The following is a 25,802-nucleotide window of genomic DNA, read 5'->3' as shown; positions in this document are numbered from 1 at the left end:
ATATATATATATATATATATATATATATATATATATATATATATATATATATATATAAAAACACTAAAATAAATGATATACATATAAAAATAATCGGGCAACTAATCAATTATGAAAATAATCATTAGTTGCAGCCCTAGACTTGATTAATTTTTGTGCAGTATAATGAGAAAAACATCACAGCTCATAGCCAAATGTTTTCCAATGCCTTGATGACCTTTTGTCGAGGGTGCAAACACAATGTGCCACCTCAGACACTTTCTCATTAAAGGATAATGACTATGGCCGAAATGACTCCTAGCTGGGAATTTATATACTTGTTGCGGTCTGTATAAATGCACTTAACTAGCTAACTAGCTGGCCATACTTTATTACATTATGTTAGCCATTTGTACCCTAGTCTATTAGGTGTCTGGGTAACAAAACAAAGGACAACAGATTAATGCTGTCGCTTGCTCGGTTGGATAGCTAATGAATTTATGAATTGTCCACCCGTGCTCCAGGAGAACACGAGCCAAGAACACAGCTCTAAATATTACTGATCAAGACCTTCCGAAATTTTTCCAGACCTGTAAATGACTTTGATTTTAATCCCATGACCAGGCAACTTCGATCTTTGTTCACTAAATTAGCTACATATTGTACAAAAGGAACAGTCCATAAAACTACTGCTTGCCTTTATACATTATACTCTTGCTTAAAATAAACTTGTTAATTCACTTTCTGCAAGAAAGTAATCTATGAGCCATCTGTAATCCGGTTTCATCAGAAATCTGCACATTTGGGCCACATGAAAATTATGCAGGACCCACCCTATTAGGATACTCTGGCTCCATTACTCATTACAAGCCAATCTACACGAACACAAATCAGAAAATCACTGCTCACACAGCGCAGTTGTGCAGACTATCCTCGGTCATAATTTGCTGGGTATGCTTCTTAAAAGTCCTCTTGAAGCTCTGAGGTGGTCTGAAGGATCAGAGAGGCAGAACCGAAAAGCATTTCTCAGGCCCCGTGATGGCTACAGCACGTCTGAGCCTCTCCTTCTCGCCTGCTGGCTGAGCTGAGAGGAGATATCAGTGTGTTTTCTGACATACAAGAATGCTTTTCAAGTTGGGCAGAACGTAGACATTTAAACTTTTTTTTTTTTTTTTTTTTTTTTTTAAATCTACTGTCTGCAGGTCCAGCTAAGAAACTGTAGGAAAATATTTGTAGTATTTGAAGTATAGTTTTATTGACTGGTACTCACTGTCTTCTAAGAATTTTTGTTCTTTATTAGTTTGCATTAAAAGCACTGTTGCAAGACGGCCTGAACTCCCCCTCACTTTTCCACAGCCAGACATCCAGGGAGGAGAATGAGTGTGTGTCAGGGGGAGGAGAGGCTTCTTGGCTTGGCGCGAAATGCTTGTTTAGTTTGTGTTACTAAAGCAAAAGCATTCCAGAGGTTTTAAGAACTACCAGATGGTAGTATTCTCTCTCACGCTGTACTCGCTCTGGCCTTATACAGCCATGTGAGCAGGCAAGGCCGTGACCGGCAGGCTGACTGAAGAAGGAAGTAAGAGGTTCGGTTATAGCTAAAGCTGGGGTTGAGTTGATATGAGTTAATTCTCAATTTGAGTCTTGGAAATGTAAAAACTAGTAGTGGCATTGTACAGGTTCATTACACCTAAACACTTGAGCAGCAGAAAAATAACTCAACATAACCGTCTAGCTAGTCTGTTTCATACCAAACAGAAGCACCTGTTTGAGCAGCAGCCAGTTTGATGGGAGTAGTTTTCTCCACTCTTCTGGAAGGCCGTAAGAGGGGGTAAATAATTCACGGACAAAGATATTCTGTCCATCTCTCACATGAAAAAAAAAAAAAAAAAAGATAGCAACAGTAATGGGAAGAATGCCTAGTGTTATACAGTCTGCATAAAAGCACAGGCCAGAGCACCTGTTCACTAACAGACTGAGGATACACAACAGCTCCAAAGCCATCCATATCACTGGATTAGAGAGTATAGAAAACAATCTATTCCATCTCAAGACTCATTGTCATGAAGCAGTGACTATTTCAATGTCAGCTTTTATATAGTCCTGCAAGCCAGGCTTCTAGTTTTCACTAAAGAGTCTGGTGCATTGTTACTAAACGTGCTCACGAACCACCTGCTTTTATTAGAAGAAGCTGTCTGACTGGCTTTGCAAATGGCTGACCACATTTGCTCACCACCAATAGAAGCTCCAAAAAGCTCATGGTGTCATGATGTTCAAAAGTTGGTTTGTTTTCCCATTGGAAACTGGTGCACAGGAGTGAATATCCATGAATGTGTGGAGAGCCTTGTGAAGCTCATGTCATGGCCAGCTGAATGTACAAAACATGTCAGTCACTCGGTGAACCAAAGATGTAGCATCTGAGGATGAGACTACAGTAGGTTTGATTGAACAACATGTCATCTACCTCAGTGTATTACTGTGCTGGGATTCCCAGTGGAGTAATAAATCACAGTCAAAGACACTGATCCAATTCTCTCCACTTAATTATCATTTAGGAAGCTGCTCATTTCTGCCAACAATACTTTCTGAAAATAATTTGAGTTTATCGGTTTATTTGACTTCAACACTTTTTAAAAAATAATAATCACTGTAAATGCGCCAGAGAGAGTTACACAATCTTCATAGGAGTCAATGTGGTTTTCACAACTAATCCAAGACTCATTTATATCATACTGATGGTTGCTACTTATTGGCTATTTTGAAATCACAGGTCTGGGTTGGTGGATAATTTACTTTTAAGAGAACTCTGGCCTGAACTGCATCTCACCTTTGAAATGCAGTTACTGAAACGCAGTGATGTTTGTTGGTATATGAGACCTTTTAGCTCTACTCATGTTTAACGCACGTCAATCAAAGAGGGCTCTGGCTGAATGCATGTTGTGATGTTACATGACACGTCTTGGCCCAAATCCTGAATATTGTGGAGTTTTTGCCTGATTTTGCACTGATTTTTGCACAAAATCTTGGAGGGACTGACTATGCAGTAGAGATGAGTGCAAAGCTACATGCTGGTGGAAGACTCAAAAACATCTGACTGTGTACTGCTAACAGAGATCGGCTGGAAGAAAAATCATAGATCAAAACAAGTTTTTCTTGAAAACAGTATGATTTAAATAGGTGCAGTAATAGTCAGTAGACAGCAGGACCTGCTGGAGCCACTAAGTGAACCAGTATGACCAACATTAAGGACAAACATCCTGCAAGCTAATATAACTTTGCAACAGGACAATAAGAGTTGCTCTGTTGTGGTGTGCGTGTGGGTGTGTGTGTGGCTCCCAGCGCTACCACGTCATGAACAAGTCATTGGCGGTGGCTGTGCCCTCACTTTGCAGTGTCCTCACACACAGAAAAATAGCTGTAAGAAGCAGTGATAGTACTCAAAATGTAGCCAAAGTGCCTTATATATAGTCAAGCTTCCACAACTACCAACAAACAAACAAACAAACAAACAAATAACACTAATGACATTAGCATGGAATCAAACATGACATGCAGGTCTTTTGTACTAATAAAGCCATAAATACCCAACTCTTGGACCTTCCTCAAACAACTCGGCATCAAAATCTAATTTCATTTGTGGTTCATTTTTCAATTTTGTTTTCTTCCCTCGCAAATATACTCACATATGGCATGACATGACACTAGGTTTCTAGAGGCTGCTTAAGTTGGTTTACTTTGATAAATATGCTGACCCCTAGCTATGCCCTTACACCCTTTAAAATGACACTCTTCTGTCATTTTTGTATAGACACTACTGCACTTGATACTGATTGATGAGAGAGAGAGAGAGAGAGAGAGGGGAATGCCATTCTTCCCACCCAGAGAGCAGACTGAACTACGCTCTCTTGGAATCCTGACTGCTGCAGCATCGTCACAATTTCAGTTCATGACCCAACAAGCTAAATTCTTGGACCCCTTGGGAGTCTGATAATTTGCTAAGAGAGGACTCGTGACAGCTGTAAATGTGTGCTTCTGCAATGAGACATTTTTAGCTACGCTTGCCCCAATGTAGACCCACAATTAAATGGCTCAAATCAAGCCATGTTACAGTAACTCTGCCAGAGCCCCTGAATGGTGATCATTTGAGTTGGACATTTAAAAACATCTGTGCTAAAGGACATGGTGGACTTGTGGCAAGTACAATCGAACAGAGTTTGGATAAGTTCCAAAACTGCTCACAAATAGCCCATTAAAAATTCCAGCAGAGGAGTGAACACTGGGAATCTGCTACTGCATGACCAACTGATTAAAGACTAGACATTTCTCAGGAAAATCCATCACTAGGGTGGGGGATAGGGAGCCAGAAGAGCATATGAGAACCCAAGACTGAATGGTGACTGTCTAATGCACAGCTGCAAGAAGAAGCTAGCGCTCTATCCGTCTGTCTGGAGCCGCAGCCAGTTGGAGGCTGTAAACTTCCTGTCCCCATCCCATTTGTAAATCTGGGCAACACAGCAAGCAATAGGCACAAGAACAGGAAACTGTCAAACTGAGTCAAACGACTTACTCTTAGGAATATAAAGCTTTAGGAGCACAGCTTTCAGTCTATATTGCAGATAATTTAAAAAAAAGAATGGTGAAGTCACTGCCACATCGCAGGTGATTCTGGAAAAGACTCGATGCAAGAGTACAAACACCTGAAGAGCACAGATATACAACCTCACCAGCCACTGTGCAACATGTCACTCAGTCATGTGTAAAGTCAGCCAAGTGCAATTTGTCCTGAATCACGCTGAAGCTAAAATAAGATTTGTTATGGCAGAGACAGAGACATGCTAAACTTGGAAAAGTACATAGATAACCCAATATTATCTGCATGCTATCTTGAGAGCTGCATGAATGAGTCAACTCAAAATTAAAATAAAATCCTAACACTACTCCTAACCTAGCACAACCAAAACAGACAGCACATAATAGTTCAAATTAACGCTTTAGATCAAAGTTCCCTTAACTGACATTACTGAATGCATTAACTGACAAACAAACTAGTATTGATACATCATAAGTAATATATAAAATAAACAAAATAAAACAAATAATCTGTATCACATCCAGTGAATGAGTGAGTGAATGAATGAGTGAATAAGTGAGTGAGTGAGTACATGAATAAGTGAGTGAGTGAATGAATGAATGAGTGAGTGAGTGATTAAGTGAGTGAATGAGTACATAAGTGAGTGAGTGAATGAATGAGTGAGTGAATGAGTACATGAATAAGTGAGTGAGTGAATGAGTGAGTGAACGAGTGAACGAGTGAGTGAATAAGTGAGTGAGTGAATGAGTGAATGAATAAGTGAATGAGTAAATGAATAAGTGAATGAGTGAACGAGTGAGTGAATAAGTGAGTGAGTGAATGAGTGAATGAATAAGTGAATGAGTGAATGAATAAGTGAATGAGTGAATGAATAAGTGAATGAGTGAATGAATAAGTGAATGAGTGAATAAGTGAGTACATGAATAAGTGAGTGAATGAGTACATGAATGAGTGAGTGAGTGAATAAGAGAGTAAGTGAATGAGTGAATAAGTGAGTGAATGAATGAGTGAGTGAGTGATTAAGTGAGTGAGTGAGTGAATGAGTGAGTGAGTGAGTGAGTACATGAATAAGTGAGTGAGTGAATGAGTGAATAAGTGTGTAAGTGAATGAGTGAGTGAGTGAGTATTTACACCTTAAGTCCAGAGTTCAAATAGTTATCTGATGAGAAGATTCATCCTAGGATGCATGTTCAGTGACGTTTCTTAAAATCATGAACATTTAACACACTGCAATTTCATTTCTGTTCATTTATGGACTTTCATTTAGTCATGGATTAACTAAACAGTAAATGCAGGTGTATTTCATTAACATTTACGTGTTCATTAACATTTAATAATAAACAATGTTAACAGCAGTAAATAATGTTAATTAAGGGAACCTTAACGTAAAGCATTATGCCAATAGTTTTATACCCCAACAAATATATATCCTGAGGATATATTGTCCTGAAGATGAAATTATTAGAGGACTATTACTAGAGGACACGGCCAGTGTAGTGCAAGGAAGTTTGAAGTTAACACTCGACACGATTTAGTATTTGACCTTCTACCCCAAGCTCAGTAGATCTAGAATACTGACAGAAATGGATATTGATAGAGATTACATTTAACATCTGACCACTAGTCATGGTCACATGGGCTAAATATGGACAGTGTAACATAGACCTATAGCCTTCTGCATTGACAAGCAGACATTCTTTACGAAACAGAACGTGGAGCAGCTTTAAACAGCTGTTCAAGGACATATCTACTGGTGTGGGAAAGGCCTTCAAAACTAATGCAACATCAGAGGCCCATGACAGCCTTAAAAAACACAAAAAAAAAACACACAAAACAACAACAACAAAAAGGTTCTAAAGCAGAAGGGGACGCAAAGATTCCACCTCTGTGTGTGTGTGTGTGTGTGTGTATATATTATAATTATATATTTTATATATATATATATATAATATATTATATTATATTATATTATATTATATATATATATATATATATATATATATATATATATATATATATATATATATATATATATAAAAATAAAATAAATAACCCTGTAAGCTTCACTTACTGAAGGTTTTGCAGCTGTCCGTCACAGCCTTGAAGACCCGGTCTGAGAAGTTAACTTTGACCTTCATGTGCTTCATGTTGGGCAGCTGCAGGCGCAGCAGCTTGTGCTGGGGCGTGAAGAGTAGCCTGGCATCAGCCTGGATGCCGTACTTATCCAGCGTCCAGTGCGTCTTCAGCAGCCACGTCTTCTTCTTCTCCCACCACAGTGCATGGTCTGACCAGTCCTTCTTGACATCTGTACACAAATACACACAAAATATGAGAACTGAGAGGAGAGGAACACCACGGATTTCACCGAAATTCAGGAAAAGGAGAAAGATGTATATAAATATTCAGCATCTCAACAGGCTGTGAGAAAGATCAGCTATGTTTACACACAGCCTAATAACCAGTTATTAATCTGTTCAATAGCTCAGCTGGATTTGAAATGAGGAATTAAACACAAAGGGGTGCTGCTATAGGAAAATACCTGATAACAGGGTGGTGAGATGCGTGAGACCCTGACGTTGATTGTTTTCCTATAACTGCATGTCATTTTATTCCTCTTGTACCACAGCAATTTTCCACAGTTTTCAATATTTATTTATTTACATTTATGATATTTGGCAGACACCCTTATCCAGAGTGACTTACATTTATCTCATTCATACATCTAAGCGGGCCCTATTGCGGGTGAAGGGCCTTGCTCAAGGACAGCTTGGCGGTGCTGGGGTTTGAACTCACGACCTTCTGAGCAGTAGGCCAGCGCATTCACCACTGAGCTACCACTGCCCTATTTATTAACGAGTAGCACATTGTACTTTTTATACACAAAATGTATAAATCAGATTACAGTAACATGATGGAGGCTGAATAAATTTTCCATCCTATCAAATGAGACAGTCAATCCATTTGATAATCATCTGAATACAAGAACAAACCATTCGATGTTCGAAAAGCACATGCGAATGATGGTTTTCCCCCCCCCAGAGATCGACATCATAGCATGTGTTAAAATTCATAGGACACGACTGACACGATGACCACTCGGTTAACTGCGGAACTGACATTAGCTGGTTATTGTGCACGAAAAGGAGTCATGAGCCTTTTGCTCAACACACTGACACTAAATGACACGCATAGCATGTGTAACATTTGGTCCAGGCCACATACAACATGCACATAGAGATTTTCCACCGAGTCCTGAGTCCTGAGTTCAGGCTTAGCTGTGAATTTATCCAACCAGGTGAAAATCTTTGTATGTAAATACAGCTAGTGTGGTGAGAAAAGGTCAGCGGTTAAGTGGCAGTGATATACGAGCCAACGAATAGGCCATTAGGATAGCACAAAGATCCATGCTTTTAATGACAGGGGTGTGACACTGCATTTGGTTGGGATTACTTTGTGCCTCCAGGGAACGCCCATCAAAAATGACGTAAGCATAAGTGCCAAAACAGGGGGCGGTATTTATGGGACAGAGCTGGGCTGAGACAGAGCGCCAATCATGTTCAATGCAGTGGGTGGGGGGAATGAAAGGGGCTGGGGTGAGGAGGTAAATGTTTGATGGGAAAGAACTGTTGCTTGCGTGACAGATCAGGTTCAAACTTTCCCTTTGTTCCACATGCCGAGTGTGACGGCTGTAGGCACCTAAAACCCGATTTTCTCCCACAGCTGTAGGCTAACAATAGAGGAACACACCCCTGTTGTGTATGTGTATGCGTATGCGTGTATATAACATAGCAGTGACACTCTGAACGTTAGGGTAAACCTAGGAGGAAGAGGAAGCCAGAAACAACACCAGATCCACGAAGATCTGTTCTTCAAGTGGAGGCAAGGCTATGTGTTCGGCAGGTCTTCGGCATTATGACAGTTCCCTCAAGAAACTGATCCCCTTCCTCTGCACTGCTAAAGACTGTGGTTGAATAATACAAATTTTCCATTGTTAATAACTATTACAGACTCTCTTGCATTAATAAAAATGTACAGGCCAATTCAAGCCAGACAATGCAGTAGACATCCGGAAAAGCGGATGTTACTGCTCCAGCAGTGATGTCAGAACTCAGGCATGCTTCCAGGCAAGCACAGGGACTAGCACTTCCCTCAGCAGTGTCCAGTTTCCTCACTGCCTCTCTAAGCTTGCCTCTCCTCTCCCACTACTTCCCAGTTCTCTACTCTACCATACTAGTGACTCAAAGCACACTGACTCAGAGTTTCTCCTTCACGCTGTTGGCTTTCCATCCTTCCAAATTGGGGCTCCCTAAACCACAATGTTTCCATTTGAACTCCAGTGTCTTCTTCTCTAGGCAGTCTGTGGCAGAAACTTCTAACGTCATTTTAAACCTCATACCATTTAAACCTTAGAAAAAAAAAGAAAATCATGGTTAATCAAAAACAACCTATGCAGCAAAAGCGGAAAATCAAATCACGACATGGTAGTACACGGAACATTATGTAATGATGTTATATAATTATGTGCAGTGCGTGTGTTTGGACGTGGTCTTACTGCGATCATCATGACTCCCAACCACCAGTTCTTAAATGCTGTGAACGCACGTCTCCATTGGCCAGTTCAGATAAGTGCAATGGAACTATACAATCTGGACCGAGAAATAAAGCGTTACACTCTATTCATCATCTTGGTTTACAATAATCGCCCTCCATAGTGCCACTTAGCTACGTCAATCAGAGGTTTGATGCCAAGCAACAGTGTGTTCAGAAAACCTCTAATCGGCAAAACAGCAACCGTTCGGCAGAACTTTTCCACTAACTTGACCTAACCGTAAACAATCTTCTAGCTCCCTGCACGTAAAGAGGAAAAAAATCTGGTTTTGATTTTTGGCAGTATGAAAATGGAGAGCGGGTGTGTCATATGGTAGCGGAGCTGTGTGTGATTTCCCTGTTGTGTGAACCCCTGCCGGGGTGTCGCAGGGGCTGGGCATGTAACGGCAGGACGCTTACTTTCACAGTGCTAACTCAGCTAAAGACAACACTACATTTCCACACAGTGATGGGTTCTACAATAACTCAAATCGAGGCAACTACACAGGCAATAAATCAGAGCATTCAAATAATGTAATACCTATAAATTCAAGTTATGAGCTTACAGCACAAGATTAACGTAGTTCCTTAAAAGGGGAAGTCATGATAATGGTCAGCTTCCATTTTTGTCCTGAGAATCTCTAAGACTGTGTACGCTGAATAAACTGGGTGGAGCGGTCTCATCGCCACATAGTACATCAATTATTTGCTATATTTAGATGCTACCACATATTCTCTTGGAAAACCTTAAACTGAGCTGGGGGGAAAGCATTTGGCAAAGCTAAACCTTTTATAAAATTCTAGTGATGGAGCAAGAGCTGCATTAGTTGTGACACTCAGCTGTACACGAAGACACAAAACAAGCCTCTGTCCTAGTCCCACTTTCAATCCGTATCTAAACAGTATGGGGGCGGGGTGGGGTCTAACGGTCATCTATCACACAGCCTGTATAAAGGCTGGTAATTCAATCTGCTGCTGGCCAATGGTTTCTCCTGGCTAAAAATACAGGCTGCCAGGGGATGATGTAATGTTGTAGCTAAACGAAAGCAGGGCTAAGTAATTGGGTTCACTGAATGCAGAGCAGGAGTCTGGAGCTGTAGACAAAATGAGGTTTTATGATTTCGGTAGGCATGCGGGTAGACAGGCCTACAACGTCCATCTAATCCTTTGCTTAAGTACTAATGAGTCAATCCATAAGCATAAGCCTCATCTTTTACACTTTTTATTTCAAATTTATTTGGGTTGCTAATTCATGTCAAAGTCAAGCAGGCTGTCTCAAGCTGCTCAATTATTGCTACGATAAGCAATTATTTGGATCTGCGTCACGTTTAGTTCACAGTATGACGTGATCATGCAAACCTTTTTAAAGAAACTGTCGCTCTCCCAGCTCTCAAAATGTGGTTGCTTGATTAAAAAGAATATAAAATGTGAAGTCATTAAAATGCAAGCAAAACGTGGAGTACGTTCCAATAGGACTCATTTTCACATTTACACTATAGACACGGAGACATTTTCCCTGAACACTTGGAGAGACAAACAAAGAAGCGTCATTTATACAATACATGTGGAGAAGCTAGGCTGACTACGTGCCTCCTGTACACACCAGTGTCTCTTCACTGCCTTGTGTATATAAAGGTCAAGCTTTTGGAGAAGAGTAGGGTATAAATCAAAACCTAAAAGCCACCGAGCTGAGAATTACTAATGCTAATGGCATCCCGAAAGAGATGTTTGTTCAATGTTTCTAAAAAGGTTCAAATACAGAAAGAGTAAAATCTCTCAAAGCACATACAATTATAGATTGAGGAATCGACTGAAAGCACCGTTCATGCACTCAGGTTCCGATGACTTCCCAAATGCATGCTATGCTGCCTGGAACAGGTATGATATTGAGCTACTCATATAATCAGATCAATAGCAAACGTGACAAGCAGGGACAGGTATCAGGATGAAGTACACCGATTTATAACAGCACTGACATTGCAAACTTCAATGACTGGATCATGTGTTGCTGCTCCTTTCTATCATTACTTTTCTCTTACAGATTTAAGTCTAATGCATTTAAGTGATCAGTCTGACACGTGCATATACACATACATACCCCAAAGGGGAGGTTAAAGGTTGGGGTTATCTGCTGATGTTAGTCACAGCGAGTGGCTATTTTTCCTTGCTGAAAACCCCCGTTATGTTTTGATGAAAACAAAAAGGTCAGTACATTTTATAGACTGTCATCCCAGAATGTAATAATTATCTGATCCCAAAAAGCTAGAGCTGAACATTTTGTGTGTCAGAGAAAAACATGAAGAGCTGAGCAACTTTATTGCTTCATGGCAAACAGTTTATGCATAGTCAGATGGCCGGTGCCCCCAGGATGTACCCTGTCAGAAAGAAGGTACCGTCAATGAATGGCTCCAAGAGCAAGCTTTCATTGTTTCACTGGCCTGCACAGTCCTGGATCTCAACCCTACTGAGCAGCTTTGGGATGAAATGGAAAGAGTTGTTTACATCAAGACACCCGGTGCGTGGCAACTAAGCACCGGAATAATTTCCAAATGGTACAACATTCCTGCAAAAATGCATACAAGCCTCTTGTAGAATCCATGTCAAGGAAAATTAATGCTGTTCTGAACGCCAATGCATTCCTAGATGAATGAATTCAGAATGGTAAATGGTCTGCACTTACATAGCACTTTTATCCAAAGCGCTCATAGTGTCTCATTCACCCATTCACAGACACACTCATACACAAATGGTAGCAGAGCTGCCATGCAAGGCGCTAACTTGTCATCGGGAGCAACTTGGGGTTCAGTGTCTTGCCCAAGGACACTTCGGCATGTGGAGTCACATGGGCCAGGAATCGAACCGCCAACCCTACGATTAGTGGACAACCCACTCTACCACCTGAGACACAGCCGCCCCAAGTAAAGTGTTATGAGCTGATAGAACACTGGCAGCAAGGCAGTGGTCGTCTTGGAGGAGTGGAAGAGGACTCCAGTGGCATCCTGTGAAGCTCTGGTGAACTCCATGCCCAAGAGGGTTAAGGCAATGCTGGAAAATAATGGTGGCCACACAAAATATTGACACTTTGGGCCCAATTTGGACATTTTCACATTTCAGGGGTGTACTCACTTTTGCTGCCAGCGGTTTAGACATTAATGGCTGTGTGTTGAGTTATTTTGAGGGGACAGCAAATTTACACTGTTATACAAGCTGTACACTCACTACTTTACATTGTAGCAAAGTGTCACTTCTTCAGTGTTGTCACATGAAAAGATATAATCAAATATTTGCAAAAATGTGAGGGGTGTACTCACTTTTGTGAGATACTGTATATCTTTTTTAAAGGTACAACAAGTGCCACCATGATGAATCCCAGTGATCCAAACACATTTTGAACACAACCCTCCAAAATCTTACTAATGACATTTTAAGTATCTACAAAAACAATGGAGCAGACTCATTGCTGTATTCCAGTCAAGTCAGATTTCTGGCCCATGGCAAAATCAAACTACAAAAGAAAAGGAGTTCTCATTAAAGACTCCTCAGGCCAAAACATCAGCAGACACTCCAAAGCTCAAGTTTCATCTTCTCCATATGCAAGCAGTCCTCCCGTATGTTTACCCCTAAACACAAAGCTCAATTTTTGCTGAATGCTTATAAATCAGAGAGATCAAAAATACTATAAAATGTTCACAATAAATTTTTATCCTGTGGTGTGAGTGCACCACCAATTCCAATCTATTATACATTTTACCATTAAATTTTCATGATCCAACAAAGGTCGAAATCAATCTCTCAAATGCTGATCTAGAGAATACACAAAAGCCTTTTGAAACACTGGTCTATAATTGATGATAATATGACTGGAAGAGTGAAACTAAGCCTGCTCCTTCGTATGCTCTTTCTCAAGGACATGTCAAGGACCAATAGGGGGTCACGGGCATCTAGAGAGCAACCTCGATCAATAATGGTCCCTCTGATCTTGTTTTGAGACACTCAAACATCCCTGAGGACACATGCAATGATCCCCTTAACCTGATCAGGGGGGAATAATGACTGAACACAGAGCGGTGGGAAAAAAACATAGCCTCCGGTTAAGCAAGGCAAAAGTTCCCCCGGAGATTACTACAGGTGCAATGAGGACATGCTCTAGCCTGGAGATTAGTGGTGGAGCCAGGTATATCCAGAAAGATATAGGAAGACTGGCCAACCCCAAAACTGCCAAAACACTAAGGACCACCTCACATTGTTCATATACAGTCATGTGAAAAGTTAAGTACACCCCATGGAAATTGTTGGCTTTTTTTTGACATATCTGGACTAGCAAATATTTGATCCTCTCTGAAACAGTGCCTATTAATAAAGGTGATACACTAACAAATTACACATAAAATTGATATTTTGTAGTAATTTTCACTGTTTAAATGAACAAAAAACAAATAAGTCACATGGACAAGGTAAGTACGCCCCTACATTTGTCACACCTTCAAATCCATAAAATTAGAATCATTTGTTCAGGATTGGGTGCCAGTGTTCAGACCCTGCTTAGGGAGTGCAGGTGGAACCGGTCTTGTTTATATTGCTCTCATATCTAGTGTCTGGTTTTCCCTTTGCTATTGAGGTGTGTGGTGTCATCATGGCAAGATCTAAAGAGTTCTGTAAGGCCTTCAGAAAAAAAGTCTGTGGATACCTAGGAGTCTGGCAAGGAATTTAAAAAGATCTCCAAATTATTTGAAATACATCATTCCACTGTAAAGAAATAACCTACAAGTGGAGCAGATTTCAAATGTCCAGGACTGGCCGTCGTAGCAAATTCAGCCAAAGAGCAGACTGTCTGATAAAAAGGAAGTCTCTAAGAACCACAAAAGTTCATCACAGGATCTGCTAGTAAGTCTCGCAGCTGTTGGTGTCAAAGTGCATGCTTCTACAATCGGAAAGACATTGCACAAATTTGACCTGCATGGAAGGCGTGCCAGGAAAAAGCCTTTGCAAGACTACAATTTGCCAATGAGCATATAGGCAAACACCAGGCCTTTTGGAATAATGTGCTCTGGACAGACGACTCAAAGACAGTTGTTTGTCCACAGTAATAGCAGACATATTTGGCGCAGACCAAAAACAGCTTTTCAGGAGAAGCATACCAACTGTGAAGCACGGTGGTGGAAATGTCATGGTTTGGGGTTGCTTCGCTGCCTCAGGGACTGGACAGCTTGCATTCATTGATTCAACTATGAATTCTGCATCATATCATTGTGCTTGAAGATAATGTGAGACCATCTGTCCAAAAGTTGAACCGAAAATGGTTCTTTCAACAGGATAAACGATCCTAAGCACATTAGCAAATATACTAAGGAATGGCTCAAAAAGAAGAAATGGAGGGATATTGACTGGCCAAATTGATTTTGATATCCAAATGGATATTGAAAGTCATTGCCCGGATTTCAATCCCATTGAAATGTTGTGGGGGGATTTGAAACAGGCAGTACATGCAAGAAAACCCTTAAACATCTTGCAACTGAAAGAATATTGCATGGAAGAGTGGTAAAAAAATTCCAGCAAGCCTGGTGGACAATTATGCAGAAGTTATTTCTGCTCAAAGGGGCAATACTAGCTTCCGAGGCCAAGGGTGTACTTATTTTTCCACAGAAGAACATCACATCTATTGCTATTTCTGTTGAAAAAAAATCTCATTTTCCTTGTGGCTTTGTACAAGTATATCCACTTCATTAATAGGAACTGTTTCAAACATGATCAACAATTTCCATGGTGTGTACTTATTTTTTCACATGACTGTAACATGTCGTGTTTGCCAAAATTATACACACCTATATAGAATCAGATGCGATTTTACTGAGTATCCAATCATCATTCAGACACACCAAAAGCTTCAAGTAGTCCAGTGTATTCCAACCAGGGTGCTGTCTGACGAGAGCAGGGGTGCCGTGTAAAAATCCTTCAAACATTACTAAAATGCTAAAGTGTGTAGAAAATATTTTAAATATATGATAAATATCTGATGTCTGAAATAATAACACAGAAGTAATGACAAACACACACGCGTAATAATTAAATATTTATATATATATATATATATATATATATATATATATATATATATATATATATATATATATATATATATATATATATATATATACGTGTTTCATCCTAATAATTAGCGTGCGACAATGCATGTGTAGTGCAAAAGAATATGGACAGATTTCTTAAAAGAAAAGCTCCAGATGCTTCTGGACCATCAACTTCATCCTCATGTAACTAACGCTGGCTAGCATCAGTGTTTGTGTAAGGTGCCACAATTTTGTTTTTAAATTTTCAAAGGGTATCGTGACTGAAAAAAAGTCTGGGAAACGCTGGTTTAGTCTACAATAAGTAATGCACTGATTTTTTTTTTTAAGCTTGTCCTTAGAAATAGACAGTCATACACATCTGTATTACAGTCTCAACATGTAGCAGCACTCTCTTTTGCAGCTTTATACAATTATATGATACAGCTAAAGTCTTTTAATCACATTACATGAGCGGTCATATGGACATAAATCAATGCCCGTGAAAGCCTCACGGCTTCACAGACCTAAAAAACAGAACAGCTGGGAAACATCACCCAAAAAACCACGATTTGCCTGACATCATCTGCCGGCTTCTACATCAAGAGCTCCAACACAGAATCACTTACTCAGTGATGGGGAAGAGGGGGGTGGTGACTTCCAAGAGGAAGCCCAGCCAAATGTTTACATTTGCCCAGATGGCTGCTATGATAGGCTGTGTGCTATTTGAAAGTTTTGATTGGAGATCAGTGCCACGCCTAACTTTCATACATCAGAGTATGGCACGATAAATAATACAATTTTACAACTGGTTGGTGGAAGAGAAGCACGTTACCTAACAGCTGGAATGAAGATTCTAATTTAAACCATTTTAGAAATGTAAAACTGTTCGACATATCTGTGATAGAAATATACACAGTAATGTTTCAGGAAAGTGCATGCAGGAGGGTTCAGCCTGAGTGAAGGAGCCACTGGGCTTCAAATAAACACTAAATCACAGCAGGATCAGATCAGAGCAGCAGGAAAGATCTGCACTGGGAAGGGCCCCTACTTAACCTAACTACTTCCTGTATACTAGATTAGAACGTCCAAAAGACGCTACCATACAAATTACCTTACAGAACCAAAGCAACGTCCGCCCAGTCATAATAGCAAACATGCACTGTCGCAGTGCAAATTAAAACCACAAATCATTACAGAATAAAGCGAGTTATGATTTGTGATTCTGATAATACGCATCATGTCTTGCTTAGACTGCACAGCTTCTCCAATAAATACAGGGCTTCTGCAGGTTTCAACAGGCTAAATTTAAGACTTTTTAAGACCATTATGAATGCAGTTTAAGACCTATTTCACGTCCACATTAGCTCACACACCATGTCATGACACACTGGACGTGCTCCGATAAATTCTGACCGGACTGCACAGTTTACACGAGGGGTTATTGGTTCCGTTTTGTAATGCCGTGATATTTCCTACAAACATTTAAAAGTGAGAAGTTTAGAACTTTATAAAAGGAACGTTAACTTTTAATCCAAACAATTTTTAAGACCTGTCAAAATCATATTGAAGACATTTTAAGGGCGAATATTCAGATGATTGGATTTTAGACGTTTTAAGGACCCGCAATACCTCTGAAATAAAGTGTGGAAAATCCAAGGTTTTCTCCATTTCTGATTTTTTGAGGTTCCAAAAACCCAAATGTATGGAGGTAAAGTAGAACATGAGCACCATTTGATTCTGGCGAAATACACAATGCTTTGCTAGTCAGAAAAAAAAGCGTCACATCCCAGGTTTTCCCCATGATCCGGATATCCAAGCATATAAATGTAACTTGATTACAAAATTGAAAGAATTCTGGGAAGGCTTGCAGGCTCCAAAAACCCCAATGCATGGAGGTCAAGTTAAAAAAAAAAAAAAAAAAAAACCTACACAGGAACTGCTGCTTCCTGTGTAAAACAGTGTCCGTTTCCTTGAAAACCCCTACTCCATTATCAACAATGGGTGATCTTCCCCTTGCTTCAACACTACAGTGACCAGAAAAACAGGCATCTGTACAAGAAAAGGAGAAATCACGAGTCTAACCTAGTCAGTATTTCAAGATTTTCTTCAGTGAATTCTTTCATTCTGTGATGAACTATTGTCCTTGGCTAGATTGCCTTCACTCATAACACGAGATTGTATTCCTAGTCTGTTCGTAAGGGTAATAATTGCACAACATCTGGAAAAATATCATTCAGGTCTAAAAAAGGAGTAACGTACTGCATGCCAGAAACTGAAGAGAAGCTAGGAGCAGAAGCAAGCAGCAGAAAATACTGTGATGACGGCAGTGTCCAGGGAAAATGCCAAACCCTGGAAGTCATTTCCTGTTCAACAGAAGACTTTTATGGAATTCTAGTAGAGCATCTCACGTCACATGCTGGGGGCCCAACACACATAATCCACTCCTCTCAATCCCCTTTCCCCTTAGTTCTCTGGCTGGAAACAGAAAAAGAGGGCCAACATATGAACCCAGTCCAACATTGTGTGCTTTAATGCATTACTGACGAACGCTTGGCAAATATTTAAAACAAATGGCTGCTGACTCAATGGCAAAAAAAAAAAAAAAAATCTCCTTCTCCATCTCAGCTTTCTCTTTCAAATTCCAAAGTTTGCTTTTCTCATCTCTGCGAGTTATTATACAATCGCTCACTACACACTATTGAGAAGGCAGAATCTCCTCAGTGACAGACTTGTGCTTTGATCACACGCTGGAGACTCAAACAATCACTTTTCCAACCTCCATTTAATGATATCCAAGTTCAGTCATTAGGATTCCTGAGATTTCATTTGCACTGTATTCGGTTAGGCAAAGAAGACCTGGCTTCAAAGGAAGAGACAAGTGATAAAAGATATGCCAGGCATATTAAAGATAAGACTGTGGCAGAACGGCAAGAATTGAACACGTAGACGCTCAAACTGCACTGCAGGTCGTTGGTGATCCTGATCATCAAACCTTAAATAACGCTCTTCTAAAAAGATCTGGCGGAAATGACCACTGTAATCGATGAAGCACTTTCCTGGCATTAACGTTTAATCCATTAAGGCCGTCGGAAGAATTGCTGAGTGAACGAGTAAGAGCATGTAGGAGAATAGATCAAAGATGTTACAGTAATTGATTTCACATGAGGAAACGTATACAGCTCTCCCTCAAACTACGCATAAAACAGGGGTGGACAAATCATAAATTCATTTTCTAGCCCAACGGACAAGTAAAACCTTCTGGTTGTTGAATCCACTTATCCACTGGGCAACTATCAATTAAAAAAAAACAAGAACAAAAATATAATAGCCTGGAAACAAAATCTGCTTGTCTCAGGTATCAAGGCTAGTGATATGTCCACTCCTGTAAATATGGACAACATACAAACAGTACTGCGTGAACCAAATACTCTAGCCTTGCAACGTCTGGTTGTGCATGTCAGTGGGAAAGGACAGAAAGTGCCAGAGTGTGCTAGAAACGTGCATTGTGTGTGTCTCACGAAAAACTGGACAAAGCTTTCAAAATAATCTCATAAGGACACAAGATTACAACAATGTCACAATGGGGGAAGAGCAAAATTAAAACAAGGTCAGTAATAGAAAGGACAGAACAGAACAAGAGCGTCCCATTACTAAATGGCTCTTCTAGATCTTAAGAGCCATATTAGGTCAATGAACCCTCATACACATGACAGTGCTGTCCTTATAGAGAGATTCTTCATGGCCTCACAGGCACTGCAGGAAATCTATAACGGGTAATGCTTTCCATTTCAATTCATCAACCGTTACCCCAACCATCCTCCAGATTACATCAATTTCAACTTGGGCAAATTAGTGCACCAAAAAAAAAAGAAAAAGGATTCCACTCGTAAATATTGACACAAGTTAAGATTTGGCAACGACTTGGCGACAAAAAACACCTTACAATCACATGTAACATGCCGTTTCAGAGCAATTTCTCAGTTCATCTCGGAGTAAAAATACAAAACTAGTTTCACTCAGGAGTAATGGCGCGTGTAGACTAAAACTGTTATTCCCACACATATGCTCCCCACGAAGTTCCTACTAACTTTAAGGGTTAATAATTGCCATTGCTTCTACTCTGACCTCTCTTATATAAACACTGCCTGGTCCTCAAATGTTTACAGGAGGCTGGTTGGCAAATTCAAGGGAATAACTAGTGGCTGATAAGAGCGGTACAGGGCATATCTCTTGAGGGTATAATATACCTAGAAATACACATTTTCTAGAAAGTTAGAGTTAATCAACATAACAAGGTCGAATGCATTTCGCCAACAGAGGTCACAGACAAAAGCTTACAAAAGACGGTCCTTAAAACAATAGTTTTGAAATATGTAACAATCAAAGTGGGACAACCAAACATTCAACATGTAACTAATCTCCTCAATCAAAATAGGTAGGCTATTGTTACTGCAACATGTATAAGAACAGGTTAGCTTGTTTGTTTTCTGTGTTGCTTTCACTATTCCATGAACAAGTTAGACAAGTCTATCCCAATACATACAATAAATATCACTAACAATATACAGAGAGACATGCTGAACCAGGGCAGGCTGGGACAGATGGCTACAGGAGATAAGCCCTTGCTCTCCTTCAAGAAAATGAATAAGTAAATAAATGAAAAATTGGTTCAATTTTGCCATCCATGCCACCTCATTAACTATTAAATGGTTTGAGATATAGGTTTAAAAAAACAAACAAACAAACAAAAAAAAAAAACCCTTTTGTGAAAACAAAACCAGCACCATATTACGTGTTGAGTGAAAACATACAGGACTAGGGCTGATTTTTTTTTTTTTTTTCTAGCCCAGGCTGACAATTAAGAGTTTCAACAAGGTGAAGCATCCCTTAGCTTTTGTGTTAACATTAGGGCAAATTTATTTAAGTCTGCGTTGCTGTGTCACCCATAACACATCATCAGCAGTGACTGAGAAAGCGCACGTGGACTACAATAACGGGTGTAATTAACATAAATGAGGTGGACTACTTTCTTGATAATGCCTTTGCAGTTCATTCATTCATCTTCAGTAACCACTTTATCCTGTATTTCTAAATATTTATTATATACGTGGACAATTTCAATACAACTACCTCAGCTTAATGTTGCACAGCATTATATTGCAAAAAACTGCACATATCAGCACTTTATACCAACTGTAATCAGACTTGCTGCCACCCATCTTTATATCACATTATATTTTTATACATTAAAAAAAAAATCCTATGTAACTATGTAAATTCAATTTTACGTCATGGACAGTCGTAAAAAGCATTTCACTACGCGTTATACTGTGTATGGTTGTGTGTGTGACAAATACAATTATTTGAATAATGCTACCCATACAAGTTTCCATAAGTGTGTTCGTGTGTTTACTCGTAAGCTCAGTCTCTGTACAGAGCCACTTGTAGCACAGTTTTCATCACAGAGGACACAAAATAAGACTGACAACTACAACCATGAATCACTAGGAATATGGAGTATCTAAAATGAGCTTGTCCATACTAAGCAATCTATCACCGGCAATCCAAAAGAAAAAAAAAAAAAACAACACAACAACAATGTTTTAATGACTCATTAAAAGCCTGACAAATAACACACTGGTTACTGTTCCATCATGTGGAATATTACTAATGAAGCTTCATGCCTCTGCTCACATGTCCTGAAGTGTTCATTACTGTGATGTGGATTCTAAGTTCATGCTGAATGAATGTGTTATGAAGTTACAGAGAGCCAGTGGAGTGAGTCATTCAGATTGGACTGGTTTTACGTGGGGAGATGAGATAATGTAATTATTACCAGACTATCTCTGGGATTCTAGTCCCGTTCGAAGCCATCATATCATTCATTTCGTGGATTGCTCATGTACGGGTCTGGAATCCCATTATATCCTGGAGGGAAATAGATGTTGTGCTTTTTTTCTTCAGCACAAAATCACTCCAGGAACTGCACAGATCAAGAAAACATAGCTAACATTTAAACGGACTTGGAACCTCCTAGGGAGGTTATTGAGTATACAGATATAGCCTACATTCATGTCATGGTCACATGACCTGCTAATGGTCAAGCGCAATGTGGCAGTCACAAGAACAAGTGATTGTAATAAAGGTCAAGACAATCAGTTTGAATTAAAATGGAGGTGTATGTAGTACGAATGGAATTTTCAGTGTGATCAAGAGATGCGTACATCCTGAAGACACTCCCTTCTCTGTGATTTATACAGAGATTTTTTTTTTATCCTGTGTGGGCTAAATATCAACATTACAGACATCACCTCATGTCTGGTAACCCTGTCCAAATAGTAGGCCTGCTACAGAATAACTATTTCAGAAGAACGACCTTTAGTGTGAACCAGGCTCATGGTGGGCATTAAGTCCCAGACTAACCAGAGCTTACCGAGTTTCTCTACGAGCTTCAGCATGACTCCGCCAATGTGGATTTCTCCTGTGACTCTCAGAGAGACGTCCTTGTTCAGGTCAGTCACATGCATCTTCAGTTCCCAAGTGCCATCGGCATAGCAGCCGTCAGGCATCCGTATACCATCCAGAGCCATATCCTGATTAAAAATATATATAGGTTAAAAAAAAAAAAAGCTAAATCAGTAAAAGTCAGTTCCAATACCATTCACTCAGGCTTTGAATATAGCTAATGATACAATAGGGTGATTAAAAGTGAATAAAACATTTCGTACTCATTATGCTTGACAGTCACTGGTGACGTAGTATTCTCTGACACACTGCTTTGTAGGTTTGTATGCGATTTGGGATGCAGCCAAACAAGGGGAAGGGTCTCAAACAAGTGACTGTGGAGGTTTTTGAAAAATGAGCCGAGTTCAAAGTTAGGACATAAATAGACTACACGCTTTCAAATGTGCGCGCGCGACTTATCTGAATTTCTACGATTGAACAAAGCAGCCATGTAAAAATAAATAAATAAATAAATAAGAATGTGCTAGTTTTCCAATAAAGAACCAAAGACAAACCTTGTTAACATGAGAACATAAAGCAGCTGGAATGTGTAAGAGCAGGTTCACCTGTAGGCCTTTTATCTAACGGTAAAGCGAAGCTCGGGAATATGGCTGATTACGTAAGCACTCCTCACTCACTCTCACACACACACACACACACAGAGAGAGAGAGACTCTAATAAACTCTCAGCTCAATGAGTACAGCACGCCTTGGTTACAAACTTACAGTTTACACACTTCTAATAAACGGATACTTTTAAACCAAGCAGCAACACAATACACACCTCCAGTGCAGGGAGAGGAAACACAACGCGAGTCTTTCACACTGACGGATTTTACAATAAGGTTCACTCACCTTCACGAGTACGCTAACGTTCAGTCAAATCCCAAAGCGAAGCCTTAAACTTCCGACGTCGCGTGAGGTCTGTTTGAACACCTTTCTTCTTCGAAACGTGCGTTTAATTCTAGCATGGAGAAGTTTTTCCAAAGAAAACTGGTCCAACTAAAAGTCCCGCAAACTGCGTCCTCAGGGTTGAAGCTAATGGAGTCCAGCGGCTCTCTCTCTCTCTCTCTCTCCTCCCTCCACCAGTGAACGTCACTCAGACCTCCAATCCCGCTTTTCCCTTTCCATCGGGACTGCTTCTCAGCTTGGGCACTTCCCCCTAAACCCCCGCCTCAGTCCAGCGCCTTCATCTGGGCTAGTGTGTGATTTCTCCAATACGCAATAGTATTAGTCTGTTTACTGTAGCCTTAGTTTATATATTTAGGATTTTCCCCCAAAAGTGACTGGAACAAACTGTAGCTTCAACACAACTCCAGAGCGTTATAATGAATTATCTGCTGATATTTCTTTCTTCACAAGTGTCAAAAACGCTTAGTGAAGGGTTTATTTTTGCACATGTTTACGCTATCATTTGTAATCATCTTGTGTCGTGTGACATGGCTAACTAAACTTTTATTTTTATTTTTATAATAAGACCAAACGCTTGTAAAATCATGGTGCGCACAGTTCAGCAGTTAATGGAGCTCATCCAATATGGAGGTCAGTTTATTGACCGCTATAGAGATAACGCCAGCGGTTGCTACTGTGTAGGGTTTAAACGCTATTAATCTTCTAATGCTATTAAAATCGCAGTGATGTCTTTACATTCAGGAAAAGTCGTGGTAAAAGTGCGGTTGCTCAGTTGAATAAATACTCTAAAAAAAAAACGGAATTACAGCTTCCAATCCTTCAATCAAGTTTACGTAGAAAAGTATAAACTCTGAAATTTACATAATGCACGAAGGTAAAGGTACAAGAAAGAGTCACAAATCTGCTTCAAATCACTTTAGTGAGTCATTTTAGTTAATGATGATAAATGAGTTCTTCTTCCTCCTCTTTCAATGAAGAATGTTGAGGAAAACATTAGCGAAGGCTAACTAGTAACGCCTTTCTTCCTAATCTCTCAAGCGTTAGCTAGCATGCTAAATATAACGATACAAACTAGCTGAATGCTAATAGCGAGCAGTGTAGCTGGCAGGTCTCACAGCTCGCTATTAGCATTTAAGTCACCTTAAGACTTTATAAATATGATTACAGAGAAATGTATTAATGTAGTAAGTTGGTATTTTTCTACTTAATGTGAAAGGAAATCTAAAAAAAAGAAGAAGAAGAAAAAAGACTTTTCTTTATTAGTTCCCATTTCTGGTTATGTGCTGTACATGATTTACATCATTACACAGAAACAGCCAGGGATTAGAAAAATATGATTCTTCTGAAACTACCCAAGTGAATATTATGGTCCTTCAGGAACAAAATCCTTATATGGGTACATGGCCTAATCCTGTTATCTCCTTTCCCTTTTCTGTTAATTTTTCTCAACATGTGCCAGATATGAAAGGACTGTTTTGCTACAGAAATCCAACACTAACACTTCTTTCAGCCCACCTTTAATGGAAAACTGACCCCTGGCTATTTATTTGAATGAACATCATAATCCTACATCCCTTGCCCAATAACAAAAACCTTTCTCAGGATTTCATTTAAAATTATAAAAGTAAATAGTGAATAAAAAAATTGGAAGATGCAAATCCAACAAGGATGATTTCAACTGAGAAATTGAAAACAGTTTGAAAGGAATCATAAAAAAAAGATCCTAATTATAATGGTTCAGATGCAAAAACATCTTGAAGACAGTCTTTCCCGCACCAGCCTCTTTTTTCTCTTTACTGAAATTAATAAGAAAGGGAAGAAGCCGAAAGTGCAAAGCTCTCTGTAAAGACTCCTGTGGTGGAACATCTGCTGTTAAGATGTCACCAGAGATTCCTTCAATAAATGTCAAATAAACATCTCCTTACAGAAAGCATCACAGAAAAAAGTTGATACAATACTTTATTTCAGTGTCCAATCAGCAATCTGTTCTTTTGATGATAACCATATCTAAGAATTGTCTGCTGTGACGTAATCACAATATCAGTGTGATATCAAATGCCCCAGCACTAATGCAGATGCCTTGATGTAAATGAAATGTAAAATCGCACATAATTTATGAATTGAGAATTTCAACAATTAAGAAACAAAGTAGGTAATTTCTCTCAGAAATCTTAAAACCCCATCCCCCAATTCTTTGTCCTGTCCTGCAGAAGTCTTCTCTCAGAGGACGGTAGGGGGGGCGAGTCAAGGAGTGCTCGCTGCTCCATGCAGGGCCACTTCGGTTCAAGAATGTGAGCTGCAGCCTTGGACAGCATCAAAGCGATTTATAACCCTTCTCTCCCTGCTGCTCTGACCCCCTCCACGATTCAGCGTCTGGCAACACAGCCATTGCCTTTTATAGGCTGTGTTTTAATTACGGTGTAAACAGTGAGTGAGATGGTGTGCAGGAAAGTGGAATGGGTGGATGGGGAGAGGCCTGGAGGAGGAGTCCTGAAATTCTGAGTCACACTGGCAATGCGAGACCGCCACATACAGGACCGCTGAAGTCATACACCTTACTATCAACCTGAAGACAAATGGCTGGTACAATGCCTTTTTGGATTCAAGAACAATATTTTAAATAGAGGAGTAATCAGTTTCCTGTCATGCTGAGGTTATGGTCCCAGAAGGGTTATGTTGGCAATGCTGCGAGAACACTGTGAATCTAGCTGTAAGGCATCATTACACCCTCTTCTGACTGATTGACTGAACCAACAGAAGACTAAAACACTGCAGATTTAGGAACCGGATTATGTTTAAACTGTCTGATAACCAAAGAAATCAGTGAAAATCATGGACTGCCTTGCCCTCTGGTGGCCAAAGCATTGAGGTAGTCCCCTCAATCCTGATGCCACTAAACCATGGACTGCATTACTAGTTAATGTTTCAGGCTTCTGAAAGTAATGGCATTCACTGTGAGCAACATGACAATTTTAGAAGGGCCTTCCAAGAAATCTGATTCATCCACTACTTAGATGTCACTATCATATGAAAGTTATACATCTTGCCAAAAAGGCAAGAAAATATCTTGCAACAAAAATATCTTTCCAGAGCTGATGGACTTCTTAAGCCGAGATGAGAATTGTTTTAATTACAGGTATCCTCAAATTTAACAAAATACTCAATAT

The 25,802-nt window shown here is 39.8% G+C and overlaps 1 protein-coding gene across 2 annotated transcripts in view; it reads right to left on the bottom strand.

Annotated features, from left to right (window-relative positions):
- Nucleotides 1-22,854, bottom strand: part of fermt2 (FERM domain containing kindlin 2) — a 44,792-nt gene extending 21,938 nt beyond the window's left edge. The window contains exons 1-3 of one of the 2 annotated variants that reach the window (XM_053633758.1): nucleotides 22,579-22,854; nucleotides 21,653-21,812; nucleotides 6,639-6,872 (exon numbers count right to left, since the gene is read on the bottom strand). In XM_053633758.1, coding sequence (XP_053489733.1) covers nucleotides 6,639-6,872; nucleotides 21,653-21,809 — 391 coding nt within the window. In that variant the 5' untranslated portion in view covers nucleotides 21,810-21,812; nucleotides 22,579-22,854. The remainder of the gene's footprint in view (nucleotides 1-6,638; nucleotides 6,873-21,652; nucleotides 21,813-22,578) is intronic. The other variant, XM_053633759.1, reaches the window with a different exon arrangement.
- Between the last annotated feature and the right edge of the window lie 2,948 nt (nucleotides 22,855-25,802).

The sequence above is a fragment of the Ictalurus furcatus genome, chromosome 9, assembly GCF_023375685.1.
Source record: "Ictalurus furcatus strain D&B chromosome 9, Billie_1.0, whole genome shotgun sequence".
Classification (NCBI taxonomy): domain Eukaryota; kingdom Metazoa; phylum Chordata; class Actinopteri; order Siluriformes; family Ictaluridae; genus Ictalurus; species Ictalurus furcatus.
Note: the sequence above shows the minus strand (reverse complement) of the source record. Positions and strands in the feature narration are given on the sequence as shown.